General features: G+C 36.7%; 1 protein-coding gene across 2 annotated transcripts; it reads right to left on the reverse strand.

The window, feature by feature from the left end:
• Window positions 1-118: 118 nt before the first annotated feature.
• On the reverse strand, window positions 119-12021 carry LOC122316584 (protein RRC1-like). 2 transcript variants are annotated; one of them, XM_043133224.1, is made up of 18 exons: window positions 11805-12021; window positions 11266-11354; window positions 11022-11157; window positions 10811-10856; window positions 6985-7045; window positions 6739-6891; window positions 6226-6345; window positions 5949-6114; window positions 5362-5474; window positions 5081-5152; window positions 4437-4658; window positions 4102-4160; window positions 3905-3989; window positions 3673-3810; window positions 3142-3366; window positions 2247-3049; window positions 1646-1812; window positions 119-634 (listed from the first exon to the last, which is right to left on the reverse strand). In XM_043133224.1, the coding sequence occupies exons 2-18, from the start codon at window positions 11338-11340 to the stop codon at window positions 351-353; spliced, it is 2925 nt and encodes a 974-aa protein (XP_042989158.1). In that variant the 5' UTR covers window positions 11341-11354; window positions 11805-12021; the 3' UTR covers window positions 119-350. The 2 variants fall into 2 exon arrangements, with proteins under 2 accessions (XP_042989158.1, XP_042989159.1); XM_043133225.1 differs by lacking the exons at window positions 10811-10856; window positions 11266-11354; window positions 11805-12021 and having other exon boundaries at window positions 11022-11159.
• Between the last annotated feature and the right edge of the window lie 645 nt (window positions 12022-12666).

Below are 12666 nucleotides of genomic sequence, written 5' to 3' on the forward strand. Positions count from 1 at the left end.
TGTTGTCCTCAAAAAGGATTACAAACCAATTAAGAACCAAGATCGGTGGCTTCAAGTTTTCGGGTTTTCAAAACACGCAACTCTCCAATCGATTAAGAACTTTACTCGTTCGCCGCTGTTAACCAAATTCAAATTTTAAATTTGCAACCGGAATACATCTTGTTAAAACGTAATTAAGCAAAACGGAAGAAGATTTACTCCTTGAGGTTTATTACAGGAAAGGGAAGGAAACGTTCTTTTCATAACGCGACTTGATATAACCGTTTCATGGCAGCCAGTCTGGCCCAACTAAATGGAAACTCCTCCAAAACATTCCACCTTGATTCTCAAAAGCCGACCCTGCAAATGGCTTACTTCGGTCGTCTCCTCCTATCCCTGTCCCTTTCTCTGCCCCTGTCATGGTCATCCCTCTCTCTGCTTCCACTCTTCTCACGGTCCCGCTCCCTCTCCCTCCCTCTCTCGTTTTGAATATCATGAGTTCTATCTCTATCCCTGTCTAACGTGTGTTCCCTTTCCTTGTCTCGATGTGATGATTTCCGTGGTGGGCTCTCACTTTGGCTCTGGCTGCGGTGCCTCTTTCTTGAAGAGTCACGGGCATCATCCCGTCTGTCCCTCCTCTCTGAAGATGTTCTCTCTGCAAGTTGAAAAGTAAAGGAAAAATATCCTATCAACATCAACCCTAAGCATGAACAATCAGAATCTTGAAATTTACCCTGAGCGTGTTCTGTGTGCGCAATGCTAAAAGAGGACTATAATTGTCAAGACTATGCATTGTTCAACTACTACATAAGGCATTAAGTATATTAAAAACCATACTTAAACACCCTTTAATTATAGCATAAACTGCATAGTCAGTCTAGCAAATACCCATCTTTACAATCAAGCTAAACAAAGAAAAAAGTAATAAATTTTAAATTCTCGACGATTTTGAAAGATCTAACATGCAGCATTTGCCTTTGGTAAACATGGTCTATCGGGAGAATCAATCACTGCAGCTTTTGAAGCACTGATTAACGCTAGAACATTTAATCATTCTAGTTAGCTAGTTCGGAAGAAGGAATACAATATTATATATCCATTGCACCCCCATCATTATTAGTTACACAGGTGCCCATATATTTCTTAAAAGGTAACACAAGATTGTCAAATAACAAAAAGAGTGGGGTTCATTTGAGCACACAAAACCTTTCGGCAAAAGATTGTTGAGAATGTATTCGAATATCCCCACTAGCAACCTGATTCCAACAAGAATAAGCTGGGATTGTTTGGTTATCAGTAATTAACAAGATCTCTACAGAATGAAGCTACAGTTAAGTTGCAGAGACTTCACCTCTAGTTCTATACAATACCAATGAAGATTACCCTTTCAGAAATTGTTTGTCAAGAAATCTCTGATGTCCACAGATAGGTTTTCAGAAAATTTCAGGATTTCCCTCGATCAAAATAATTTTGTTTTTCTAAGGAATCCAGGCAACTAATATTGAGTTGTTGTCCCACTTCTAACAAAATGATAGACAAAACTAAAAGGCTTGGAAAGCAATAGGAAAACCTAAAACTAGCACAGAATAAGGAACAAAACATTACAAATGGAAAGAAATTCACAAATTCAAATTAGATCTTGCCTGCTTACAAAATGAGAACTTACTATTTCCTGACGAATCGTTGTTAGAATCTAATAACCCATATTCAGATTGCAACTGTTTCCGACGGATTGCAACTTTCCTCTCGATTTCATCTGAACTTTTGATTCCCCGTTCTTCAAGGGATTCACGATATTCTATTAAAGCCACCTCTAGACGTCTCAGCTTTTGTCTGTGTAACATAAGCACATTCACGTACTGTAAACACAAATGGACCACAAAATAAAGCAGCCTACACACTTAAGCCCCGTTTTGATACAGAAACGGTTTCATCTCATCATTACAAATTTTTCCAATTTCCACACAAAATATAATAAACAGTTCAACTTTTTCAAATCCCAAAACAATAATAATATTAAAAAATAATATTCTAACAATATTTTAGTCAACTTTTATCTAAAATCATCTCATCTCATCTCACCATCCAAACTGCACCTTAATTGCCAGCAGGCAACATTAAACGGTAGATGTAAATAAACTCATTAAAAGCATAGCTTTCAATAACTTCAAATTTAAATAATTAAGCTCCACCACTCCAGAAAAGGAAAAGAGGACCAAAGGAAAATTGAAAAGAATGAAACTAAGGCAGCAGGTTACTACCATTACCTCTGCTCTTCATTCATTCCGTTGTCAGGCTGCACTGGGATGCTTGTACCAGTTGCAAAGTCCATCTCATCACCCTTGCTAGTGTCGTCACCAGCATTCTCACTTCCAGAAGATGAGTAGCTCAACCCCAAACCCCTAGCACTACCCTTTTGTTCATCATCGCTTTCATCATCCTCTCGAGCCCATTTAGATGCTGGCAGAACAGGATCAACTCTCTCTTTCTTTGTGAAAGCTTTCAGTTCGGGGTTTGGAATGGGAAAGGTTGGAGCCAAAGGAACAGACTCTTCACATTTTGATTGCAAATCGTCCTCCCCATATTGGCTCCATCCAGACAGACCCACTGGCTCTGCTTCCACAGTAGTCCCTTTACGACTATTGGAATATCTACCAGTACTCGAATGGCTCTGTGCATATTTCAAGTCATCATCTAGTTCATAGCCCCTCAGTTTTTCTGCCTCTTCCAAACTTAGCAACCGTGCAACCATCATTTCTCTACCACCAACAAGAGACAATCCATTATGTCTGCAACGTCTCTCCAGCTCAGCAAGGGGAAGATGCATTAGCTCCTTCGTTGCTGCTCCTTTGCCCATTGCCAATGCAGCATCTTGGTTGATCTTAACTCCATCACCTGCATCTTCAGAACTAGTCTTTTTTTCTAGTTCATGCGTATCACCAGATATAGAATGAAATGGGATGACACCAGAGCTCCCAAGTCGAACAAACGTAGCTCGCAAACCATTAACATATGCATCTGAAAACAAAAACCAGTCTGACCATACTTGCAAGACTTTGAGCACTCGTTCCTTTAGAATTGCAGAAACCATTTCAACAAAATCAGAAACAAACAAATAAATTATGAAGGCTCAAAACCCAGAAACAAATTTGCAGAGCTTACCTTAAGAGCCTCTGCAGTAATCCTTCCAGTAACACTACGAAACAAATCATTAAAACTCTCCATAATATCAGGTAATGTTGCTTCAAATTTGGTGCGGTATGCAGATGCATTCTTTACAGGAGCACTACTATTATGAAGAACATCAGAAACGAGCATAAGCCTTGCAACTTTGGTTGGAATGGGAGTTTCCTTAAGTGTCAAAGATTCTGTCAGCACTTCGACTATCTGCAGTACAAAAGATACCAGTTAAAAAACTGAAAGTTAAAAGTAAATTTCATAAGATAACCTCAGCTTGGTCTTCCTCTTTTGTTTTTTTTTTATTACTTTGTTTTAATTAAAATCTAATGAATCTCTGCTTAAATAAGCTTCTTATTAGCAAATGTAACTGGAATAAAGGTGTGGAAAAGTATCAATGGTAGACTAGATGAAAAAATACACAGTTTAAATTTGAAGTATCAATTCCATTGTTCCATCCGCAGAGTCAATTGTGGTAAAGGTAGCTAAACGGAATGACCCTAATATCAGCATTACCTCTCCAGCTGCATCAGCATTATCCAGGGCAAACCCCATAGCTTCCTTTATCTGATTCCTCTCTAATGTTAAAGCACGCAGCATATCCTCGAACTCATCCCTCTGTGAATCAGTAAGTGTTCTTTCTGGTTCCACACGCTTTAGAATTTAAGGAAGAAAGGGAGGGTTAAAGCATGAAACAACACGGACACATCAAACTAATGCTGCTCATGGATTTAAAACTGATAAATACCCTGCTTCTTCCTGCAGCAAATGTGGATCCAGACTCCTTCTCATGCTCTGGGCTCTTTACCAATGGCAGAGGTGGTGGAATCCATCTGGCAATGATAATAAAACAAATATCACATCATAATTGTAGTATACTTCACCAACTTGCAGCAAGACTGGACACCAATAGTCACTGAAATAGATAACAAAAGGTGAAATTACCTTCCACTACCAGTTATCATGATAAAAGGTTCTGTTCGCCATCTTTGAAGGGTATCACCCTGCATTCAAGCCAATATATAAGAACAATTTATATCTCTACACAACAAATACACCTTTCCTTTTTCCAAATTAAGACCAATATATTTTAACGGCATAGCATTAAATAACCAGCAAGCTATGCCTAAGAACAAAATTTAATGTTATTCTTATAAAAAAAAAAAAGCCTGAAATTTTTATAAAATCTACAAGGCAACTGACATGATTCAATTCGATTCAGGAAAATAATATATTTCCCTTCTATTTTGGTGGCTGGAAGGAAAGATGATAAGATGTACCTGAGCAAAGGAATAGAGCCTCCAGACATAGTAAGTATGTTCCTTCGAGCCAAGCTCAAACAAGAAGTTGAAGAGAGGATTCCCACGACCTCTCTCCATAATAGCTTGTTCGAAGGCACATCCTCCATCCAGAACATAGAGAGCCATTGTGTCAATCACATGGTGTAGATGATCATCATTGGGTGGAACCACCGTTATATCGGGAACATTTGGTGTAAGAACCTAGTCACCCATAGGAAATAATCAAGAAAACAATTAAAATAAAAACAATGAAGTCAAATCACTGGCTTAAACATAACGTAAAAACTATAAAATTAGAGAACAAACCACCCCCCTCCCCCCCCCCCCCCCCCACCCCCCCCCCCCCCCCAAAAAAAAAAAATTATTCTGTAATTTTTTAATGACATAAAACCTCACAAAGGAAAGGCCCTTCAAATCCACCCCTGAGGAGTAAAGCCTAGTAGATACATGACCCAGCCTGCCAGAACTATGCATCAGGTAATCCATGAGAACTCCTAGTGTGGAATCAAACCTAATATGTTTTGAGTGTACAGCTGATCCCAAGTACGCCCTTCGACGACTAGGCTGCACTCTAATGAGTGAAGTATTTTGTAAAAATGAAATAACAAAAACTTAAGACCTACCAGTTCAGAATTCTGACTTGGAACAGAGGTGACCGGAGGGCCTGATGGACCAGATAAAATTACAGTGGCACCCTGTCAACCAGAAAAGAAAAATATGTAGCAGTTATCTCCTTTGATATTAACAAATAGCCAAATCATAACAGAAAGTCAAAGTATCAGCCATTTTGAACTGTTCATTTGATAATGAGAATAATGAATGAAGCAGTGTGGAATTAGCTCCACAGCACAAAAAAGCTTAGCATGAGTACACAATTATTTCATCTGAGTATTCTTTAACAGACCTCCTTACTCCTGATTGCCATCTGTCCAGGTGGAGGAGCAGGTAGAGCTTGCGATGGAAGCGCAACAGACTTACCCCATCCAATCTTCAACTCATATTCATATACGACGACTCCTGCACATAAAATACTTTGCTTCAATCCCTTAATGTCTGGATGGAGTGAGGATATTTTAAAAATGGGTATTATGTAACAATAAAAAAACTCCAATCAATCCTAGACTAAGAACTCATAAAAGAATGATTACACAAGTATTGAACATTTTAGCACCCCATGAGAACTAAAACAGTGAGTTTGGATGGTATGATCTAGAGCCTTGCAGGCAACCAACCAACAGAAGTCATTCAAAGGGACCAGAGCCACACGGAGGCACATTTCAATATCATGCTACATTGCAACACAACCAAGGGCACAAGGGGTAATTGATTTATACATTGCAACACAACCAAGGCACATTCAAAGTGTGCTTTCTTATCTGCAAACAACTTTATAAACATAGAAAGCAACTAAACAATACGCATATCAAGCAATATAATTTGAGACAATCATCCAAATTATAGCAAAGAAAAACAGGCTTGAAGGAATCAGACCTTGCATTTCATCCTTTGCAGCTTGCCCATCGGCTCTATTCATGAAAGCTACAAAGCCACAATTTCTTTGCCGCCTTCGTTCCTCTTCAGTCCTAGGCCACATTATTTTCACACTAGCAATGGGCCCAAATCTTCCAAAAGTCCGCAGAAGAAAATTTTCATCGACCTGGAATTATTGAGAAAATAGGAAAAGATGAATGTGACAGGTCATTATTCTCAGAAGCAACAAGTTATGAGAAATTAAAGAACCAAACATATTTAAAGAAAATGATCTTGCCTGGGGTGAGAGATTTCCAACATAGAGATTAGTAGTTTGGGGATCACCGTCATCAAAAGACCCAGGAAGCTTTCCACTTGGGTCAAAATCATCAGGCAGTTCATCAAAGCGACTAGATGGCTGAAAACAGTAACATTACAAACTTCATATAAGAAAAACGAAAGATGAGAAATTGGTGCCAACAATTCAGTGCTTGACAAAGTATAGACAAAGTGATGCAAAAAATCCTAAATGACATCTGCTGTGCTGTTATCACACCATACAATTAATCTTATACATTTTTTTTTATAGGTAGTCAATCTTATATATTTAAGGGTGTGTGATGTGTGCACCTATTTGCCTATGTTTTCCACAACCCACCCTGACAGCCTTGCTCAAGTGCTAGAGAAACACAATAAAAGAAAATATATAGATCAATCAAACAGTGCTGAAGGTATATCTAAAATCAACGGATAAACTTGTCATTGCCTTTTCCAAAAGATTGAAAAAATGCCAGTACGGAATGACACTTACAGCAGAATGCTCATTGTGGCGCCCGTCACGCCAATGTTCACGATCTTGATTTCGCCTCTCCCTCATCTCTTGCTCATGCTTCAGCTCCTCCATGAAATGATCTATGTTTCGAGACTTTCCTTTTTCTTTTTCCTTTGGTTTGTCATCTTCCTTCTACAAAGTTGAATACAGTTATCATTATAGATACCAGCAAATGACTTCTAAATTCTTAAAATAAAGTTCATAACTTCCTATCTATTCACTAACTTTCTTTTCCGATTCTTTCCCCTTAGCAGCCAGTGGAGGTGGTATGAAAGATGGAACATACCTGCAAGAAGAGAAATTGAAGGCAAAGTTTCATTAATTTGAAGGGGTAAAATAAAAGACAGAACCATACCACGGAGAAATGTCAGATTGACCACTTAGTGAAAGCCTAATTTTCAAAGGCATGGAAAGCAATTATCTGCTAGTGTTATGGCCAGGCAAACAACTAAAACACTTAGTTCCTTTAATCATTGGTAAGGTTTTAGCCTAACTCTGCCTTTGTCAAGCTTAATGCACTATACATTTCTTTTTTTTTATAAGTAATAAGGTATTTCATTGATATAAAGAAAGGCATAGCCCAAGTATACTAGAGGAATACAAAAGCATACAACTATTTAAGAACTAGAAACCGTTACAAGGAAATCATGGAAGTTGAGACCATTTAGATCTAAAAATGCACTATACATTACCACCAATGAGTACCTACCAAATATGCCTTAGGCACATATGCAAGATCTTTTCAACCATTCCCACCAGTTCCTTCAGGAACAACAACATAAATATTGCATTGCCCACTGCCATATTCCCCCACTACCAGAAAACAACAATGGGAATTTGAACCACAATGTGCAAAGAAAGCTTTGTTCCCAACCCTTGAGGTCCTCACATATTCCTTCTTCCCTTCTGCTTGTTTCAGACCTTTCACAGTATACCACAAACTGCCAACACACAATCTACCCAGTGAAATTGAACAGTACACACCCCTAATCTTAGTGATTCGAAGCCGAACTGCCCCTTCCTAAAATGGCAAAAACACAGACTTTGGACTCTGAACAATCAATGTGAAAACCCCATAACAAAAATATCTTAAAAAGAAAGAAGATAAACAAAAAAAAAAAAAAAATCAAAACAATACAAAATGTGTCACTGGTGAGAATTAACTCAACTCTGGTAATCAGAACAACCAACTCCAAGAACTTAGTCACCATCACAACCTCCATCTAACTCCACCAAAGAAACTCATAAAGCAACCAAAATGGTGCATGATTCCTAAGCATTAACTCTCATAATCCTGTAGATTCCCATGTGATCTACATGAAAACTCTTTCTCTATGTTCACATTTTAGCTTATATAATCGCACAATTTCATGACATTAAAAGAAACTTTCAACTATTTTGATCTAAACTTCTCATAAAAGGCACTGCTGAAATCATGAGAAGCGAGGAATGAGCGAAACCCTATAAAGCTAAAGATAGTTTATAAATAGCTTGGCGTACATGATTTATACCATGTATCAATTCTATGGAGCCTGAGCTGGTGGTTATGCCTTGGAAGTTCTGGATAGTAGGGATGGTTTTATGTCGATTGGTCTTAATGCTAGAACACTTTGATTACTGTTGTTTTTTTAGGGGCATTTCGTAATTTTACTTTTGTCGGTTAGGATGGTGCATTAATGTTGGGGGGTCTTGTCTTTCTCATCCTCTTTCTTCTTCTGCTAAGTTGGCTTTGTGATACACCATACCAACTAAAAAGTGATAAGGTAGGTAATGTATGGGATCTCATATTGCTTAGGAAGAATTTTTTGCTCTTTATAATAGTTCTAACGGAGCTCCAATTTTATAATTGACTAGCTCTTTTGGAGTATAGGCCCAGATGTGGCTTGGGCCTTCCTTGGGGCATTACAAACTCTCTCTTGTATACTTCCTGTGTACTTTGTGCATTCTTTGGTTGTAATGAATTCCAATTACTTATTTTTTTAAAAAATGCTTTGTACCATTAAAAAAATACAATTATATTAACGAATTGAAAAGTAACAATTTACCCAAAGGTGCCTAAAACTCTGTTTTTGCATGCAACAAAATTTTAGTAGAAAACAAAAAAGGTGCAACCCTAGTACACATGATAATACAAGAGAGACACATATCTAGAAGGAGAAAAAGATACAAGAAAATTGTGAAAGCTAAGCCCATTGTATTCTATAGAAGCTGTCCAAGTATTAATAAAGAAATTTTCGACTTTGCTCAATGTTCCTTCATGATGCTTTGAGTTTCTAACGTTACTTTCCGTCCAAATACACCTTATGAGATGAATAGGAACCAAGTAAGATACCACCAAGCCCATTTCAAGAGTAAAAAAGGCAACTGTTGGAACACACTATGTGAGATAAATAGGAACCGTCTTCCAAAGCAATCTAATTGAGTAAGTTGCTTCACAAAGTAATAGATCAGTCCCAAGATGCCACGACTCTTCCCACAAACTACTCAAACCAGTTAATTCATCCCATAATTTTTTTTTTTGATTAAGAGAAAAAATATTATTGATCTGATAATTCATCCCATAAAATCTTCTTTCGTGATCACAATTAGGCCCATAAACTCCCAAACATTCAAAGAAAAAAATCTTCAACATTCCTAAAAGAACAATCACAATGTATTCTCCCACACACTCCTCCACTTTCTCCACCACCCTTCTGTCACACAAGTAAAATCATTCAGAAGCCCTCTAGAGGCTAAGGAAAACCAATCCATCTGTTGGCATCCCCACAAGCTTCAAAGTCATCTTCTAGAAACAAATTCCATCTGTCTCTTGCATACAAATTATATCCACTTCATATTGTCGAATAAGATTTTTATTTCTAAAACAGTTCTCAGGATCATACAAACCCCTGACATTCAGGCCCGGATTGGTTACACAAAACCAAAAATCTCATCTCATCCCAACTCATCATTATAACTTTTTCATATCCTCATACAAAATATAATAATCACTTTAACCTTTTCAAATCCCAATACAAAATTAATATTAAAAAATTATATTATAACAATATTTTATTAATTACTATTTAAAACATCTCATCTGTGTAACCAAACGGGGCCTCAAAGAAAGTTATTTTAAGTAATGGGAAAAATGGACTTGAAAAGATATAAAAGGAACATCGGAAACAAATACTACGGACAAGAAATATGAACATAGAAAATAACCCATTAAGCAAACCAAAAAGAAAACAAAGTTATGACGATAAAATAAGAAAAAAGACTGTTAGTTTAATTGCTCATAAACAACCCATAGAAAAATAAGAAAGCACGTAAAATCTTACTGAAATGTTACAGCCTTTGTAACCATTTAATTGAAATGTCAACTGAGATGTAAAGGTAATAAATTAGTAGTTCCTAAGAATAGCAAGACCTAATAGATGGGGTACAAAAACATGAGTCTTTTGAGGACAAAATCTCATCTACATTGAGAAGCCAACAACATCAACACGATGGATCTCGTTATAAATTGCAAGTTCCAAAATTATTCGATAAAAAGTTTAAAAGAACTAACTCTACTTTAATTGTGTAATAAACTATAAAGTTCTTTTTTTTATCAGTAATTGTGTGCTCAAAGATAAATTTCTTTTCCAGCCAACAAAATGCTTTGACCAGCAATCAGTTTGTCTTTTGAGTCAAAATACATGCAATAGTCATATACCAAAAAAGAATTTTTTTGATAAGTAAAAAATAAATAAATAAATAAATAATATTAATACTACAGCATATTTTCCGTAGTCTTACATGATTCCATCATCAAGCACCATGTAACGTAACGTGAACGAACGAATAAGTAAAAAAAACTATGACTTTCTGAATGATGAGATTTCAGCTTGTTTTCTCAACCATATGAATATGATTTTCTCTATCAAAGGTAGAAAAAGAACATCTCAAATAGCCTCCTAGGACAGTATTAGAATGAATCTGACTAATATTATTACCAAAATAATTATCCTATTGATGATGTCTGATCAAAACAGTATTGCAACATGGTTAATCAAAAGCATTTCTTTACCTACTTCCCTTCTTTGGAACAGATACCCCATCTTTGGACTTTTCACCTGCCATCCGCGAATGAATAAAAAGGCCCATGCTTTTATTAATGTGTCCCCATAATAATAGAAAATCTATTTATTTATCCATAGTTTTAAAAAAATAAACATGTTGAAAACTGAAACTGTAGGAAGTAAATAAGAGGAGATATAAATTTTTACAGTGACACTGACCTTCAGAATCAGCCTTCACTTTCTCATTGGGGTTTATTGTTCCACCTCGAACAAAAGCCTTCGACCCAGGCGTAATATCCCCTTGAAATGATTCCACAAACTCTTGGTATAGTCGTGCTGTTTCATCCTCTGCCCTCTGCAAAACAAAACGCCATTCACGTGTCCGGTAAATCACTTTTTAGTCAAAAGTCATCAGCTTAGCAGGTTTAATTTATAAAAAAAAAAAAAAAAAAAAAAAAAAAACCTTCTTCTTTGCCTCTTCTTCCTCTCTATGCTTCTGAAAAGGCGTCTTCTTCCGCGTGATGGAGAAAGAACTCATCTTTGCATCCACTTCTGAAAACCAATTTTAAAAGAATGCACCAAAATTAAGGACTCGGCTCCAAACCATGTCAAAGATAAGCATCGAGACTTAAACGACAAAGTCCTAATTTAAAACCTAAACCCTGATCATTGATGTTGACAATGCTCGACCAAAGTTCACAAACCCATACCATGTAATGCCATAAATTAGGATTAAACTTGTAAAATTCCTATCAGAGCTGGTTATAAAATATGAAAAAAGATAAAGAACCAACATCAGACAGCTAGCTAAAAATCCCTATAGTTTACAATTTTTTTTAAACCTAATTGTTATTATTTTTCGAACCAGCGAGCCATACTCAATTAATTCAACTAGGGTTTTCAAATAAGAAGAATCTGAACCAAAACGCCAAAACTCATTCAACTCATACAACAAAAAGCGTCATCTGGAAAACGAAAGCAAAGTAATGATAACGAACGAACCGAGTTAGACCGGAGCGGAGCGATTCGAATCAGTGTCCGTTTCTAGGGATGCTGAAGAAGACAGCTTGCGCGAGTTGGGAGAGAGCTACCAAGCCGAGCGGGACGTGTCGGATCGTAATAGAAGACCGGAGTGAGAAAGAACAACCACCAAAATGGAGAGAGAGAGAGAGAGAGAGAGGGAGGGAGTAGAGAATTCACGTTTGGGGTACCGTTTATTAGCCCCTATGGAGATATTAAATTACTGTAGCGGAAGGACAATTGAGTGGCCCACTTCCAGCCCAAATCTCAGATTAGAGACTTCCAAGTCTTTGGGCCAATTCGCCACACTATTGACCCTTGACAAGCCCTTCTCAATAATGATTTGTTACACTTTACTGGGCTGTGAGGGAAGACTGGGAGCAAATCCTAACGCCATCAAAGGACATGGTCCTGCATTCAAGCTCATCTTCAGAGAAATTAACTGTTGTTCTTGCAAACAAGGGGCAACAGTACAGGGTCCTCGAAAGACTTTTTTATTTTTTTCTGCAAAGGAAATTATAGAAATATTAGGAAAGTTGAAATTTAAATAAAATTTTATTAGAATTTTATATTTTTAATAATATTATTATTTTGAAATTTAAAAAAATTAAGTTGTTTATTATATTTTATATAAGAGTTTGAAAAAATTATAATAATTAGATGAGATAAATTGAAGGGACTTTTGTATCCAAACCAGGCCTACCGATGTTATAAGATCTATACATATTAATTTTACGTAAAGAACATAAGGCACAATTTTGAATTTGGTAATCACAGCTTTTCTCCTCTAAAAATGAGGATTTATAAATAAAGTTTAATAAGAAAAGATTTGTTCAATTTTGAG

Source organism: Carya illinoinensis, chromosome 7, assembly GCF_018687715.1.
Source record: "Carya illinoinensis cultivar Pawnee chromosome 7, C.illinoinensisPawnee_v1, whole genome shotgun sequence".
NCBI lineage: Eukaryota > Viridiplantae > Streptophyta > Magnoliopsida > Fagales > Juglandaceae > Carya > Carya illinoinensis.

Excerpts from the sequence above, each read along its gene's own strand:
- LOC122316584 (XM_043133224.1), bottom strand. The coding sequence starts at position 11,340 with ATGAGTTCTTTCTCCATCACGCGGAAGAAGACGCCTTTTCAGAAGCAT. Across the intron at positions 6,892-6,984 it reads GGAAAGAATCGGAAAAGAAA|AAGGAAGATGACAAACCAAA; the intron begins GTTAGTGAATAG and ends TCAACTTTGTAG. Across the intron at positions 5,153-5,361 it reads TGGCAATCAGGAGTAAGGAG|GGTGCCACTGTAATTTTATC; the intron begins GTCTGTTAAAGA and ends TCTGGTTGACAG.